Below are 17,398 nucleotides of genomic sequence, written 5' to 3' on the forward strand. Positions count from 1 at the left end.
GTGATCGGTTTATAAGTTCCTAAAATTTGTTGGCGACTCTTTTACTCTAGCTTCCTTCGCTTTGGATGCCACCATGCTTAAGTGTATGATCACAGTGGGGCTCAAGTGTGGGATGCTTGAAATATTCCCTACAGGAATGATAACACTTCATCCTCTATTGATGTATTTGCAACTTCCACGCAATATAATAGCACAAGTCAATATCATCGTAATGACCCTCGAAGGAGATGGACAAGAGAAAGAAGATTTACATAATTTCTTGTGAGCTACAAAGAGTTGTTAGAAAAATTAAACGAAAAAGGATTGCTCGCACCAACAGGGCCAACGCCACCCACTCCTCTAGAAAAATGAAATTCTCAATGGGATGGCAATGCCTATTGTCCTTAACATAGAGATGTTGGGCATGATACTGAACGTTGCTTTTTCCTAAAGCATAAGATTCAAGATCTAATAGACGATGGGAGAATTCCCACGCCTAAACCCAACAACAATACATCCCCATTAGGAACATTTCATATTGATGAGGATCATATGGGAAGTGATACGTTCAATCCTTTGGATTATATCACTCCCATAGGGAAGCCTCTAACCACAACACTCATAAGGACAACTAATGAAGTGTGTGGGTTATGGGACGACGACTTCCAAGACTTATACGTTTCTAAGTATGCCGCCGTCCCACCTCCACCTTGTCTACAAAACAAAAGAAGTGGAGCGCTTGATTAAGATCATTTCTTGGGGAAATCACAAGACTTGTCAAATCTCTCCTTGGACGAACAATGGAATCAAGCACAACTCATGGAGCATCTTGAAATGGAGGCGCACTCAAAGCCTCTAGAAGAAAGTTGGTTCATAAGTCCTACAACTAACCCAAACGAGATAGATCATCTAACTCGTTCTGGGCAAGTTTATTAAACACAACCAAATGGATCTTTGACCACTCAAAAACAAACTCAAAATTAGGTTCAAAATCCAATACCACCTCCACTTGAGGTGGAAGATCCATTGGTCAAACAACTTCGCCAATCTAAGGTGAATTTTAGCATTTGGGAACTCCTAAGTACTTCTAAAGAACATAGAAATTCTCTTATGAATGCTCTAACGGCTTTGTCTGTAAGTATGGACACAACTCCTTAGAATCTCGTTAGCTTGTTTACTAGCGAAAAATCTGACAAATCAATCACTTTTACTAGTGATGATTTGCCTTCAAAAGGCACTACCCACAACAATGTGTTATACTTAACTGTGGGATGCAAGGGATACAACATCCCTCTTACTTTGGTGGACAATGGGTCTGCTGTAAATGTGTGCCCATTACAAACTGCGAAATACTTAGGCCTTAATCCAGAAAAAGCAATACAAAGCATTAGGGCCTATGACAATTCAAGGAGATCGGTGTGTGGAACTATTAAGCTACCAATTACCACAGGCCCAATACAAAAGATGGTTGAATTTCATGCCATGGACATTAAACCTACATTCAACCTTCTTCTTGGACGTTCTTGGATACATGAGCTTGGAGCGATACCATCCTCGCTGCATCAAATGATTAGGTTGAACTATCAAGGTCTTCCTATGACTATATATGCTTCTCCTCTTAAAATAGCAATAAATGATCATCACTTTTAGAAATAAATCATGATAATGATGAAGAGGACATGTGGGGATTCGCCGCGGAGGCAATTTGCACACAGAAATGGAGGAAAGCCTTTGTAAACAACATCTTATTCAAGAGTAGTTACTTTCTTGGGATGCCCTTGGGAATAGGAATAAAGAAATCTCTTTTACTTCCTATCCCTAAGAAAAGCTTCTCTTTTGGGTTGGGATATAAACCAACCAAAGAAGAACTAGAGTCACACGATGCTAAAATTAAAGCACGTAGAGACAACAATAAGAAAGGGATAATCACTTTACTCCCATCCTACAATCAAACTCTTAATGCACAATTCATTAGGGAAGGAGAAGATTACCCATGCTATGACTTTCCAGAACTATTAGCTCTAGAAGGTATCAAGAAGCCTGGATTTGAAGTATTCCACGATTGCTACTTCTTGAATGACGATTTCGAAATCGTTCAATCAAAACACTCAACTCCAGGGTGCTATGATAGGCAAGCATTCAACTTGCTATTTGGACTAGAGCAAAACCATGTTGCTACAATGACTAATCAGAACGCCATCCAAGATAAAGTTTTTGACCCAACCTCGTTGATCACCTCTTCTGATGAAACCTTTGAGCATGGATGGAGGAAATCTTTCAAATGGATTAACCATAAAGGTGATAAGCTGGAAATCATCACTGGCGAAGGGAAGAAGTTTGAAGAATCTGACGATGAGTCTAGTTTAGATTTCAAGGAAGCTGAAAGTATAGGCCTTGTGGCCATTGCTGAGTCTTTATTTTCTAGTTCTAAGGACGAAGATCCCAAAAAGGATTCTTCTCTTGATGTACTTTCTTTTGATTTCAATAATATTAACTCTATTTCCGAGTATATGCTTTCTCTTGAATCTTTTGAATGCTATAATAATCAATCTAATGAAGATGATAATATTAACAAATTGGTTGAATTAATGAATGAACGAGAACAAAAGAATCCTATAATTGAAGAAATTGAAACAATCAATATAGGAACTAATGAAAACAAAAGGGAAGTCAAAATTGGCTTAACTTTAAATCTAGAAGAGCGATCGATCCTCATATCGACGCTCGAAGAATTCGAAGACGTGTTCGCTTGGTCATACAAGGACATGCCTGCACTAGTAGAAAAATCCTCATTAGTAACGCCCTATTAGTAACTGGCGTAAGTTATGTTGGTTACTATAAGAATATTAGTAACCGACAAACTGGTGTACGTTACAAATAAATTAACTTTAGTAACTGGCATAATTAAGGCCAGTTACAAATACTTGGTCAAAGATTGTTTGACCAATGATCAGTAGCTGGCGTAGAAAAGGTCCACTACAAATATTAAGTCAAACTTGATTGACGTTATTAGTTGTAAATAGCTTTAGAAAAGCCAGTTACTAATGCCTCTTGATCAAAAATTGAGGCCCACCGTTTTATTTTTTCTCCTACCTTAGCAGATCGTGAGTTAGCCCCTATTTTCTCTCTATTCCACCCTCATTCAAAACCTTCTCAATCTTTTCCCTTTTCTCAATCGTCATTAGTTCGTAAGATCGCTTCTTTGTTTTTTTGATTGTATTTATCCATCTTCTATATGGAATTTATATAGAACTTTAGTATAGAGACTCTGCAAAATAGGATGAAACCCTAGGTTTTGGGGAAACGAAGAAGGCAACTTCTTGATTCAGTAGATAGTTTGCTCTGCAAAATAGATAGTTTGTTGTTTTTGTGGGTGGTTATTGCTCAAAATTTGAATGCTTAGAAGTACATCGAGCGCTTTGATGTCAGAGATCCGGTTAATCTGGTCGTCGTCCTTGCGTGCCTTGCCGAGTTGCCGCAATGGTATTTTCTCTTTCCTCTCTCTTGATATCAAAATTTTTCTGAATTTGCATTTTTGGTGATTTTTCTTGTGATTTTAATCTGTTGCTAGTTTTTTTTTTTTTTTTTTTTTTTTTTTTTTTTTTTTTTTAAAAAAAAAAAATCACTAAAATTTTACAATTTATTATAAGCTTGTTTAATTTGCTTTTAAATCCAATTGTGAAGGCTTGCTTACAATTTGATTTTGTTACGCTATGATTTCAAACTATCAATCATGTGTATAGATAATCGAATGCTCTAACAATTCATTCATACTTTCATCTTATTGAATGTAATTTTTGAGTAATTATTAGTAACATCCTCCCCCCTTTACTCTACAATAAAATATCTCTTAATAAAAATCATTGAATTTTGTCAAGTTTAAGATAAATTGATATGTTAATTAGGCGTGAGTTGATTAATTTTTCTTGCCAATCTCATATATGTGCTCGAATGTTTGGTGGGGAGGGGGTAGTGAGTGGGCAACAGATTTGTCATATGCAATTGCTATTGTTATAAGAGATTACTCTTTCTTTTTTTTTTTTTTTTTTTTCTTTTATCTTTGTTATGATGTGTGTATACATTTCAATTATTATCCTACTTTCACTTCTTAAATAGTACTGTAGTAATTTTGTGTCTTTGACATAATTTTCATACTTTGTTAGATCTCTTTTATCTTTGTTATGGTAGTTTATTTTCATACTTTATTAAATTTCACTAGTAGGTTATCATAATTAGTTGTATAAGAGTATCTTTTGTTTCTTTGACATAATTTTCATGTAATTATCCTTATTGTGGGTACGAGTGTACGACTCATATTTTATAGTTAAGCTATATTGTACTTGCTGTATTGGTTTTTATTTGCACAACTTTATGAGTGAGTTATATTTGTTGTTCGCTTGTGATGATAGGTTATGTAATGGATAATGGGTAAAAAAATTTAATGTTTTGCTCTTTGTTTAATGTTCTTTGTGGGTATTAATTTTGTTTCAGTGCCTCAGTATTGTGAAATATCACATGATGAATTTCTTAGGCAGCATAAATATAATTTTGGAGATGATGTACACAGTCTTGTGTTCGATATTTCAGAGATTTACGCAGGCAGGCAATAATATGCTGAGTACCAAATGCTTTTTATATAAGTCATAGTTTAGAAGTCTTGTTTTCTGTGATTTAACTTTGATTTTATTTTTTTATTTTTATTTTTTTTTTGCTTGCCTTTTCTAAATGTCATGTTTTGCATTGATGCTAGTTTGACTGCTTGTAGTACAGGAGAAGAGTGAGGGATTTCGAGGATTAGGTACCTGGAAGATCCCTACTGGAGTCGTGGATGAAGTATATTTCTAAGAAACTTTTACTTTCCGCTTCCTGTTTATTGTTGCGTTATGCATATTGTAAGTTTCTATAGGTTTCTTTATCATGTAGGGAGAAGATATATGTGCAGCAACTGTCAGAGAAGTGAAGGAAGAGACAGGAGTAAGTGATCTCTCAATATCATTTATTCCAATTATGGAAGAGGATGCATCCAATGTTTTGCTAATGTGATTCTGCCTCTTTAGATTGATGCAGAATTCATCGAGATAGTAGCATTCAGGTATGCCCATCATATGCTTTTGTAAACTTGCATGTGGTTTACGCTTTGCACTTTGTGATGTGTTATACTGTCTCAAAGGTGCTTCAGAAATGTTGGCTCCCTGGTTTTCTGCTTCCTTGTAATTGTATGATGCTATCTTCACTTAGCCATTGTGGAACAATCGATAACTCACAGGATAAAGTCGTATCCCCTAATCAAAAGTAATACCTAAGTCCTCTAACTAAAGTAGATAGGGAAGTAGGGTCGAATCCACAGGGAAACTGATCTTTCTACTCCTAATTAATTAATATAATCTAAATTATTAAGATAATCAATTTATTGTGTTTAATATGAAATTATACTACGGAGATTAAGTTTAGAGAGAAAGTCGATAATAAGAAGGCCTAGGGTCATAGGTTCACCAATAATTAATATTCAGGGATAAAACATAACAATCAATTAATTAACATTGCACGGATAACATGATTAACAGGCTCTCGCAATTTATTAACCAACATAGATCTAACAGGCTCTCGCAATTTATTAGATCTAAGTTCCTATTGAAAATAGTCTTTAACATTAAATTAACATCTGCTCGATTCATCAATTCAATATTGCTAAACATTCACAATCAAATTACATCTGCTCGATTCATAATCCAATTGCAAAGAATTAAAACAATTTAATAAGAAATTATCATGAAATATCAATAATCAACAATAACAAATTATCCCTTCATATTAATTATGGATCCCCATAAACCCTAGAATTAAACTACTCGGACATAATTAAATCTAAAGTAAGCAAAGTAATAAAACAAGTCATAAGGAATTGAAAGGAAGAAATTACTCAAATTAATTGAAATAGAAATCGTACCAAAGACGGCGGAATTACAAAGTACTCAAGAACAAGAGTAAGGTAGAGAGAAAAGTCTAGAGAGAGAAAATATTAAGTAGAGAGAGAAAGTAAAAGGAAAGAGTGAGTCATAAATTACAATCCTAAAACGTACTTAAACGAAAATAATTAACGATCCTAATTAGAAACTAAATGCCTCAACAACTCAGCTCCCCAGAAACACGCGCCCGATCGGGCTAAGGGCCGCCCGATCGGGCGCGCCTTTTGCTCGATGCCCTTTGCTGCGCACCTCGCCCGATCGTGCTAGGCCTCGCACGATCGGGCGCGCCTAGCACTGGAGGCTTGGTGCTGCGTTGCCTTGCCCGATCGGGGCTATGCTTGCCCGATCGGGCCCTTGTGGCTCCTCGAGGCTTTGGACTTCTGATTGGGCTCGACTCCTCGGCCCAATCCGGATCTCCTCTTCGGGTCTTGAGTACTCGGTCCAAACCTTGGTATTCCAGATACCGAGCCCTTAATCACCGGCTCGATGGATCTAGCTGGCCTTGGGCTTCAACGACGGTCGTGCTCCTCCAATGCTCGTAGTTGCTTCATAAAATCCCGGGAAAATGCTCCAAAGGTGCAATTCCCTACAAAACTCAACCAAAACTACGAAAACACTAGAAAACACATATTAGTAACAAAAGTGGCTCTAAAGAGCCAAAAACACTACTAATTATGACTAAGGGACGGGGGTAAAATACTATATAAAATGGACATATCAATAACCCAAGTCTTTGTCTCAAAATTTTTTATTTTGTATAATTCTCAAATATGGGGTGCCTAATCTGGATTCTGTTAAAGGAGCGTTATGAATGTAATGGGTGTTTTAGATTTCTTAAATTGGGTCACATAATTGGTACTTTAAGAAGGTGATTCACTAAAGAACAAGAAACCTGTAAAACTCACCTAATAAATGGATTTTTTTCTGCCCAAACTTATCATTCTTAAATATGAAGCATTATATTTTAACGTAAAGGTTTTCCTCTGCCTTGTCAGCTCAGTATTGTGCATATATTAGCTGGATGAGTTTATCAGAGGAGAGCCATAGAGCCAGGCATTTTTAATGGGATTGGAGATTGAGGCAGCTCGGGTACTAACTAAAACATGTGTAGTAGTTCCACGTATCTTTATAAGTGCTCTTGCTTTATTGTTTGTTTTTCCCTTAATTCCTATCTACTCTTCTAACTTCTAAGAGTACTTTTAATGGGATCATATTGGAGTGTGCCTTGAGAAAATCTGCTTGCTTCTAACTTGTAAGAGTACTTTTTAATGGGATTGTGTTGGAGTATCAGTATGTGTTAAGAAAATCTGATATTGCGCAACATATGGAGCTTTGTCAGGAAAATTGTCAATCTTTTGTGCTTCAAACTTGTTTGTATACTACAGAAATTTTATGATCAATTGATCCCCCATGAATTTAAGAGTTAAATATGGTTTTTCTAGCTTTATCATTTTAGTAATGTCAGCTGGGAAGGAAAACCCCATGCTGGCATCGTGTATTTGCCTTTTATGCTACTCCCTCCATTTCTTAAAAATACGTACACATTTCTTATAAAGATGTTCATTAAGAGTTATACGGTCTCCACACAGTTTTAAGGAAGAGTAGTTTCTCAAGGGTTTGAAACATTTTCCTTTTGTAAGGAACACATTTTCTTTATGCTTTGTATTTGAATTTTTGAATAGATTTGTTGATAAAAAAATAATAAGTCTGAATCAAACTTGCAAATTCTTTATGCTTTTTAATTGTATATCATGGTTTCCTTTTTTTCCCTGGAATTTGCATTAGACCACTCATAAGATTACTCTGAGTTAGTATACAGCCCCATAGTGGTCTTCACCAAACTTGCGAATTGTTTGAGCTTTTTGATCATGTATCATGGCTTCCGTTTTATCCTGCAATTGCATTTAGACAGATTTTAAGATGACTCTGAGTTATACAGGCACCGTAGGTCTTAGCCAAACTTATAAATTTTTGAGCTTTTTATTTTTACAAAGTATTATAGACACGTTTATATATATATATATATATATATATATATATATATATATATATATATATATATATATATATATATATATATATATATATATATATATATATATATATATATATTTGCAGGAGTATTTGGCAAGACTTGCAGCCTACAACGATGTAGAATTGGATGAGATTCAAGAACAATGAGCTATGTTTTTTAGGCTTAATTTTTTGTCAAAAGACTAGTTATCTTATTAATCGATGTTATGATTAATTGCATTTAGCTTAATAAAACAATATAACACTTTTCTATATATCTACTTTTATTTAGCCTATTGGTTATTGTTTTTACATTTCTAAATTATAAATCAATGATTTTTTTTTATTCAAGTTTTAATTGTTTTTTTTTTTTTTTTTTTTTTTTTGAAAGTATAGTTAATTTTGTTCCATTGTATTGTTGTGGATGAATAATTCAAGTTGTGTGGAATTATTTGGAGTGTTTGTATTGTATGTTGTGGGTAATTTAAGTTATATGGAAGTATTCGAAGAACGTGTTTTGTTGGTTGAATTGTAACAGGTTGTAACTCATTTGACGATGGGTCGTTTGGTAGGATATATTACAATTCTTGTATTCGAATCAAATATTTATTATTAGTAACTGGCGTAATCTAATGCTAGTTACTAATAGTATTTTTTTAAAAAAATAAAAAAATATTAGTAACCGGCGTTAAGATTTGCCAGTTACTAATAATACTTTAATTGTAACTGGCGTAACTTAATGCCAGTTACGAATAGTATGGTTTCTAACTTGGGAAATAGACTTTTTGTAACTGGCGTAAGATTAAGCCAGTTACGAATAGTACATTATTTGTAACTAACATTAGTCCGGTACGGATAATTTTCACTAGTTGTACGGTGGCATTCGCAACCAACAATGTCAGTTACAAAAAGTCAATTTCGCCAGTTACAAATAGCAGCTTTTCTACTAGTGTTAGAACAGATAGGGAAATTGCGGAACATATCATTCCCTTGAACCCCACTTCTAAACCACTAAAACAAAAACTTCGACGAATGAAACCTGATGTCGCTTTGAAAATAAAAGAGGAAGTACAAAAGCAATTAAACGCAGGCTTCATTTGCGTATGTAATTATCCAGAATGGGTAGCAAACATCGTCCCAGTACCTAAAAAGGATGGACGAGTTCGCATGTGTGTCGACTTTAGGGACCTCAACAAGGCTAGCCCTAAAGACGATTTTCCTCTACCTCATATTGACATATTGGTAGATAACACGGCTGAACATGCGATGTTATCCTTTATGGATGGATACGCAAGTTACAACCAAATTCTAATGGCAAAAGAAGACGAAGAAAAGACATGCTTTATCACCCCTTAGGGTACATATTGCTATACAGTCATGCCATTTGGTCTAAAAAATACAGGAGCTACGTACCAAAGAACGGCTACGACTCTCTTGCATGATATGATGCATAAAGAAATAGAAGTGTATGTGGATGATATGATTGTGATGTCCAAGGATAGAATGGGACACATAAAAGCTTTACGCAAATTCATCACTTGTATAAAATAATATAAAATACGATTGAATCCACGAAAATGCGCCTTTGGAGTAGCTTCTGGCAAGTTGCTCGGATACGTAGTAAACACACGTGGTATTAAGATCGATCCCTCTAAAATAAAGGCAATCGTTGATATGCCTCCCCTTCAAACAAAAAAAGAAATTAAGGGGTTCCTTGGCAAGGTACAGTACATTAGTCGATTTATCAACAAGTTGACAATAGCTTATGAGCCAATGTTTAAAAAATTGAAAAGAGGAAAAACATGAATGGGACGATCAACGCCAAGAGGCCTTCGAGAAAATCAAAGATTATCTCAAAAGTCCACCAGTTTTAGCACCACGAGTACCTAAGCTACCTCTTAGGCTATACATCACAGTCAAGACACGGCCACAGGGGTCCTGTTAGCACAAGAGGTAGAAAAAGTCGAGCATGCAATATATTATATAAGCAAAAAAACCATCTAATATGAAACAAAACATAGCATCTTGGAAAAAACAAGTTTTAACATTAGTGTGGGCAACTAAAAAACTATGACATTATATGTTACCCCACACCACTCATGTGATTTCACAACAAAATCCGATAATACAAGGAAGAATATCCAAGTGGTTGGTAATGTTGGCCGAATTCGAACTAAAATATAATCCTGAAAAATTAATAAAAGGAAAAGTAATATCCGATTTTCTGGCCCAATATCATATTCAAACAAGTCATGCAGAAACTACTCATCTTCTAGATGAGGAGATTATTGTGACACAAGATGACAAATGGGTAATGTATTTCGACGGCGCATCCAGTCAAAAAGGATGTGGTGTGGGAGTGTTACTCATAAGTCCAGAGGGAGCACATACTCCAATCTCTGTCAAACTAGACTTTGAGGTTACTAATAATGCCGCGGAATGTGAAGCATGTATTATTGGATTAGAAGCAGCAGCTAGCATAGGTGTGCAAAAATTGAAAGTATATGGAGATTCTAGCTTAATAATAAATCGTATACTTAAGAAATGGAAAATAAAGAACTCCACAATGATATTATACCAAGCACACCTAGAGCAACTCATCGATCATTTTGATTATATTGACTTCAAATATCTCCCAAGGGATGAGAATCAATTTGCCGATACGCTAGCAAAATTAGCCTCAATGATTAACATTCCAGATCACCTAAATATGATGCCATTATGCGTTGATAGAAGAGAAGAACCAACTTATTGCAACGCAATAGAGGAAATAAATGACATCGAAGGAGAAAGTCCTTGGTATGATCATATCCTCCAATACATTACTGATGGCACATATCCTGAGAATACTTCATCAAAAGACCAACGAGCTTTGAGAACACTTGCAGCTCAATACGGTTTATTAAATGGTCAATTAAGCAAAAAGGGACCCAATGGTCAAAGCTTATTGTGTATAGACCAACCCGAATCCACACGCCTTATGGAAGATACTCACAAAGGTGTTTGTAGACCTCACAAGAATGGAAAAATGCTTGCTAAAATAATCTCACAATAAGGGTACTTTTGGTCCACTATGGAACATGATTGCATACAATATGTCAAGAAATGTCCAGAGTGCCAAATGTTCGCTAATTTACAACACCTTCCAACATCCGAACTATATAACCTCACTTCCCCTTGGCCTTTCTCGACTTGGGGAATTGACATAATTGGTAAAATTTGTCCAACAGGAGCAGGAGGACACGAGTACGTACTAGTAGCCATCGATTAATTCACTAAGTGGATTGAGGCCGCTTCTTACGTTAACATCACTTCTAAACATGTCGCAAAGTTTCGCGAACGAAACATATTTTGTAGATATGGAGTTCCACATGAACTAATTAGTGACCAGGGATCTCAATTCAAAGCAGAAGTTGAGACCCTCTTAGCCCGTTATAAAGTAAAACATCATCATTCATCTCCATATAGGCCTCAAATGAACGGAGCTGTAGAATCGGCAAATAAAAACATAACAGTCATCATTAAGAAAATGGTAGAAAATTTTAAAGACTGGTCGAACAAACTACACTTCGCCCTATGGGGTTATAGAACATCCATACGAACATCAATAGGGGTAACCCCATAATCCTTAGTTTTCGAAATGGACGCAGTTCAACCAGTTGAACTAGAAATACCATCCCTACGCATCGTACTCGAAAGTAAGCTACCAGAAGCTGAATGGGTACGAGCAAGGTATGAAGAGCTTTTACTTCTCGACGAACGACAATTAACAGCTTTGCATCATGTACAAGTCTAACAACGACGCATCGAGCGGCACTTTAATAAAAGGGTACGACCCCGAAATATTAAAGAATGTGACTTTGTACTAAAAGAGGTTAGGGGTCCACCAACTGATCCAAGAGGGAAATTCAAACCTAATTGGATAGGACCATACCGTGTAATTGAAATTCTATCAGGTCAACTGTCAGATTAATGGATATTGGTGGCGATGAAATCCGTCAATTATTAAACATTGATTGATTTAAAAAATATTACATATGAAAATCCTGATAAACTAGTTCATTCATTAACCTTAGAACTTTCGCCTTCGCCCTTCTTCTTGACCCAAACGTTATTTTTCAACTTAGGAATTGGGGCCTTTTCAATTCTCTTTCCCTTGTCTTTAGCATTTGTTGGAGCCTTTATGCGAGCATTCGGTGAAGGTTCCTTAATCTTCACGCCTTGTTGCGCGGGTTTAGAAGGACCCTTCCTTTTAGGTTCCCTTGAACGAGCCTTAAGTGATGAGGAGAAATCTAACTTTCTTCTCACTCCATTGTTTTGGCCATTAGGAGTAGTAGTGGCCGAATGAGTCACAGGCTTGGCTGGATTGCGAACCGAGGCTGCTTGATTTTGTGATCGAGCCTTGTTAAACTCTCCTTTGTTCGCCACGTTCATCCAAGCCTTGTAAAAAGAAGATAGTACAATGCTAGCCGTGGGATTTTGCACTACCCACCTAGGAAGACTAGACCAATATTCCATCCAACGAGGAATTCGTTTAGGTTTAAAGATCACGTCTTAGGGGCATCACTTGGGGGGGGGGGGGGAATAACTTGTTTCATCCCATATTGTCTCATCACCCTGCAAGGAAAGATGTAAGTAGTACTAGAAAGGCCCAAAAGCCTAATGTAGGGACAATTAAAACTATTCCCAATCATACTACTTATGTTCCAACAAGTAATCACAAAGCGTATGTTAGGAACCCCGTGACAGAAAAACGACGTCCATTCTTCTTCATTCTTATGTTTGTAGAGAATTCGACGACCAGGGAATATTCTCACTCCATTAGCCTCAAGATTTTACGGCTGATCAACGATTCGCAAACGCTCTATAAGCCAAATTTGAAAAAAAAAGAAAAAGAAAAAAAAAATTAATTTGCGACATCACACAAGCAGGTGGCGCGCACATCACAACCAGTTGCGCGCACCACTTGCGCGCATCCTAGAAGATTGCGCTGGTCTGACCAGCGCAACTTTATGGTTTGCGCTGAAATACAACGAAAAAAAACAAGTACGTGTAATAGTGGACTTCCCGTGAAGCCGTTCTCGTTAGGGTCTCCTCTAAGGCGATTCAAGCAAAGAACAGTTTCCGCCAAAGCTAAGGGAGCAGGTGAGTGACACCTCTGTATTTACTCCACTATGGATACCAAGGAATAATCTCCACACTCTTTACCTGTCCTCAGCAAACAATTGACAACAAGACAAAAACATAAAGCACGAATTTTAAAACGTTATTTAGTCAAGTTGTCACGAGGAGCGACGAAGTGTTCAATAAATTGAATTAAATTCACACCTTCTTCTGTCCCAATATTAGCCATCTCATTGTCATTCACACCAAAAAATATTTGAAATACAGGTTTAGAATCTGACAAGTTAGGGGCATATGTCACGGGGAGAGTATTTGCAAGGAAGCCTAGTAAAGCCTCAAACTCGCCAGGTAATGGGACAATTTCATCCCCTTTAAAAAGAAAAAGATGGTGGTTCGAGTCCTAATGATTAACTGCGGCATGGAGGAAATCAAAGTTGATATTAAGTTGCATATAACTCAATAGGGGGTCAAGGTGGTATATTTTAAAAGCTAGTTTATCCTCGGTTGAAAGGGAAGTGACCCATTGTTTCAAACGTTGTTCAAAGGTTTTTGCCATTGAAAAAAAAAAAAGAGAATAGAGAGAATAATATTTCTTCTTTATAAAACTAATAATGAATGAATGCGAGATGATCAAAAGCCTACACAAAACCACGTTTAAAAAGACCCAAACGGGGCATTTTTTCAGCAATTTTCGTCCAAAGGAAAGTTCACCCGCAGGTGGCGTGCACATCTCACGAGTTGCGCGCGACTGCCATGCGTAACCTTCCCGGTTGCGCGCGCCCTGTTCTGTCGCAACATGTTATTTGGTCTATTTCCATATTTTGGACTACGAAATAATAGAGTATCAACGAAATATTATGACTAATCCATACGCTTGCCTTTGTTAAGCCTTGTTTCCTTTCTTTATTTTCTTTTTTCTATTTTTCTTCTGACTCTTTTTTTAATTTTAATTTTTTATTTAATTTTTTTTTCTTTTATTCTATTTTCTTTTTCTCCTTTTACCCTTTTTTCCTTCCTTTCTCCTTTTGTTGTCTTTTTCTTTTTCGTTTTCCCTTTCTTTTCTTTTTTGTTATTTTTTTCAAGGGGGGTAAGTCGGGAACCCTTTCCCTCCTCGAAATTTTTTTTCGATTTAAAATACTTATGGAAATAAAATATGATATATATACAAAAAATGTGTGTTATATGTACAAAAACAAAAAATAATAATAAAAAAAAATACATATGTACATTTTTCCATAAGCTAAAAAAAAAATGGAAGTCTGGATACTCGGCGACTCCCGAAAGGCTGCTGTACATCCTGCAAAATACAAAACAAAGATTAATACACAAAACGTGTAATAACTTTGATAAAAAAAAAGAAAAAAAAAGAGAACAAACAAACTTACCGCAACTATCCGATGATCACGGCATGACAAAGCTACTAGGGCTCTCCGATAAGCGGCTCGAAAAGCACGCATAGTCCTCACCATGCCGTTCATGGTCTTTTGCGGAACCTGTTCCAAAAAATACAAGGACAATTATCAAACAAATGTATATGATATATAAAAAATATACATGTACAAAATAAACATACCGACTCAACCGTCTCTGGTGCAAACGGTATGTCCTTATCCTCCGCTGCTGGGAGAATCTCGCGAATTATCGACCCGAAAGCGTCAGTATACGTGATCTCTGCCGTGGGAGGCACCCAACCACCCAGCTCGACTCGCTGAAAATACGATAATAAAAGAGTCAGGGTTCCGAATATATATATATATATATATATATATATATATATATATATATATATATATATATATATATATATATATATATATATATATATATATACATATATAAAGGGAGAAAAGAAAGGAAAAATGAAAGGTAATAATAATAAAGAATACTAACCGGAACGAAAGCTGGAAAAGGAGTCAGCCTGGATGCAACAAATGTCAGGTAAGATGCACCCGGCAGCACCAACTGCTCCGCTAGATAACTAAGGATCGCCTGAGCTCGATCCTCGGTAGACAGCAGGTCCGGATGCAACATCCGGATCGGAGGATCCACAAGAACCAAAGGCTCCTCGGACGAAAACTACTAGAGAACACGCTCGCCTAAGAACCAAGCGTCTGTCCTCTGGAGCACAGAGAGTCCCTGATAAAGGGCCCAGAAATGGCAGCGAATCATGCCTGACCGGACAGCCTCAGGGACCCAGACAATCAAACTCCAAGGGCAGAGATCGATCTACAAAATACAACCACATGAGGAAAGACATTCAATATATATATATATATATATATATATATATGTATGTATGTATATATATATATATAATATAGATATATATATATATATATACATACATATATATATATATACACATATATATATATATATATGGACATGTGCATTGTCAAAGTACTCACCGATGCACGAGTCGCCGAAAGATTCCTCTGGCGAAAGTCGCCGGCTGAAGTCGCTCGTTTCTTCCTAATCATGACCAGACGATGGCCGATAGGAAAACGAGCCTCCCCAAGTATCATGGGGGCTAAGAAAGGTAGGTACGAGTACCCCCAAGCCTAAAAGAAACAAAACAATAAGATCAAAAGGCCAAAATGGTGATTAAGATAAAAGGACTAAAGTGAATACGCACCTCGAAGATACGACCATGCCATGAAATGGAGATCCGAGGCACCTCATTAGCTGCCGTGGAATCCATCACCCGGGTCGCCTTGCCAATGGCTGTAAGCATACGGGCATACAACACCTCCGCCCAACTCATATTACCTACTTGCCCCAAAACAGTGAGGCAAATAAGTAACCCAATAGTGAAACGCTCTCCCCGATTACTCAAGACAGTGACATAAAGAACGTGAACAATGTATATCCGAGCCAGTTGCTCAGGTGTACACTGCCGATCAACCTCGTCAGCCGACAGCTCATCGGCAAGAACCGAGTACGGACAAGACTGCGCGTAAAGATGAAGAGCTGCCGCAAGATGGTCCCCCACAAGGTCACGCAGTCTCTCGTCTGACCCCCTTACGATCTCCATATCCACAGGCTCACCTCCGAAAGGAAAGCCCGTAATCATAGAGAAATCGAAAGGGGTAACCGTCATCTCTCACCATGGGAAGTGGAAAGTGTTGGTGGAATCCCACCAAAACTCCAGCAACCCAGGTAGGAAAGCTGACGACGCAGGCTGACTCGATTGAGCCAGCTGGGGGCTGATCCCCGAAAGCTCCACTACATCCTTTACCACATCGGGTAACCTCTCGAACGGTCTTTCAAGTCGCCCGAGCCGTACAAACACATGCTAGGCTCGCACTAAAAAGATATATACAAAAACACGGTTACGACTTTGAAAAAAGAAGAATGATGCCAAAAAAAGACGAAAACGCGAAAAGAACTCACTATGCCGCGCCAACTCCGAATCGAAACGTGATGGTCTGGGTCCCACTTAAGGACCTGAGGGTCCTAGTTGGGAGGAGCCTCCCAGACCACATCCTCCTAGCGACGTCGATCGGCCCCGATGCGTCGCTCTCGAACCTCCTCACGAGGACGTGTCACCCTCTTTCGAGGGCTAACTGCCTCTTCAGGCACGAGTCCTAGGTCCTCCTCAGCATCGTTAAACGGAGGAGAATCCATGCTATAACGGATAAAGTTCCTTATTAGTTTCCTTAAAAAAAAAAAAAAAAAAAAAAAAAAAAAAACTAATACACGTGTTTCAGACCCATTTTGGCAACATAACGACTGGCGAGAGGGAAAAACACAAAATTCGAATGCCACCCATGCTTGGGGGCTACGATGCCTGCACTTAAACTCAGTAAATGGGGGCTTTTAACACCCACAAAAGTCATCCTATACCTGTTTCAACTAAAGTATTCTAGAGATTATGTTCCTAAATCTCAAAGAATCAACTACTTTTAGACGAATAATAATAACATAAACATAATTATCATCTACCAAATAATCTTGAGGTTCGAACATGGCAACAACAAGCTAAATACATATTTCGCGCCATTTTTTCGGATTCAAAATTTTTAAAAAACATGACTCATGAAAGTAATAGTAGTTCTAATACTATAATTTACTTCATAATCAAAAAGTATAACCAAAATGAGAAACAAAACCACAAATTGGAACTAAGATTCAAAGAAAAAAAGACAAGAACGTACTTAAACAAAGAAATGCTCATACAAGGTTCAATACTCAACCATTTTTCATGAAATTTGTTGCAAAACACTCTTTAAACATAGTATGACAACATGGAATAAACATTTTCAAGAATTATGGCCAAAATAAAAAACTCCCAAATTCGAATTTTGGGGTTTTAC

At 37.1% G+C, this 17,398-nt stretch overlaps 1 protein-coding gene across 4 annotated transcripts; it reads left to right on the forward strand.

The window, feature by feature from the left end:
• The first annotated feature begins 3,043 nt into the window (after positions 1 to 3,043).
• LOC145586251 (nudix hydrolase 10-like) lies at positions 3,044 to 8,309 on the forward strand. Of its 4 annotated transcripts, none has more exons than XR_014100860.1 (5): positions 3,044 to 3,462; positions 4,750 to 4,812; positions 4,903 to 4,953; positions 5,037 to 5,071; positions 6,941 to 7,392. XR_014100860.1 is itself a non-coding variant. In XM_081643033.1 (5 exons), exons 1-5 carry the CDS (start codon positions 3,375 to 3,377, stop codon positions 8,098 to 8,100), a joined length of 279 nt encoding a protein of 92 aa, XP_081499159.1. In that variant the 5' UTR covers positions 3,044 to 3,374; the 3' UTR covers positions 8,101 to 8,309. The 4 variants fall into 4 exon arrangements, 3 of the variants coding, with proteins under 3 accessions (XP_081499159.1, XP_081499161.1, XP_081499160.1); XM_081643033.1 differs by lacking the exon at positions 6,941 to 7,392 and adding an exon at positions 8,064 to 8,309 and having other exon boundaries at positions 4,745 to 4,812; XM_081643035.1 differs by having other exon boundaries at positions 4,745 to 4,812.
• The last annotated feature ends 9,089 nt before the right edge of the window (positions 8,310 to 17,398 follow it).

The sequence above is a fragment of the Chenopodium album genome, chromosome 16, assembly GCF_948465745.1.
Source record: "Chenopodium album chromosome 16, dcCheAlbu1.1, whole genome shotgun sequence".
Classification (NCBI taxonomy): Eukaryota; Viridiplantae; Streptophyta; class Magnoliopsida; order Caryophyllales; family Amaranthaceae; genus Chenopodium; species Chenopodium album.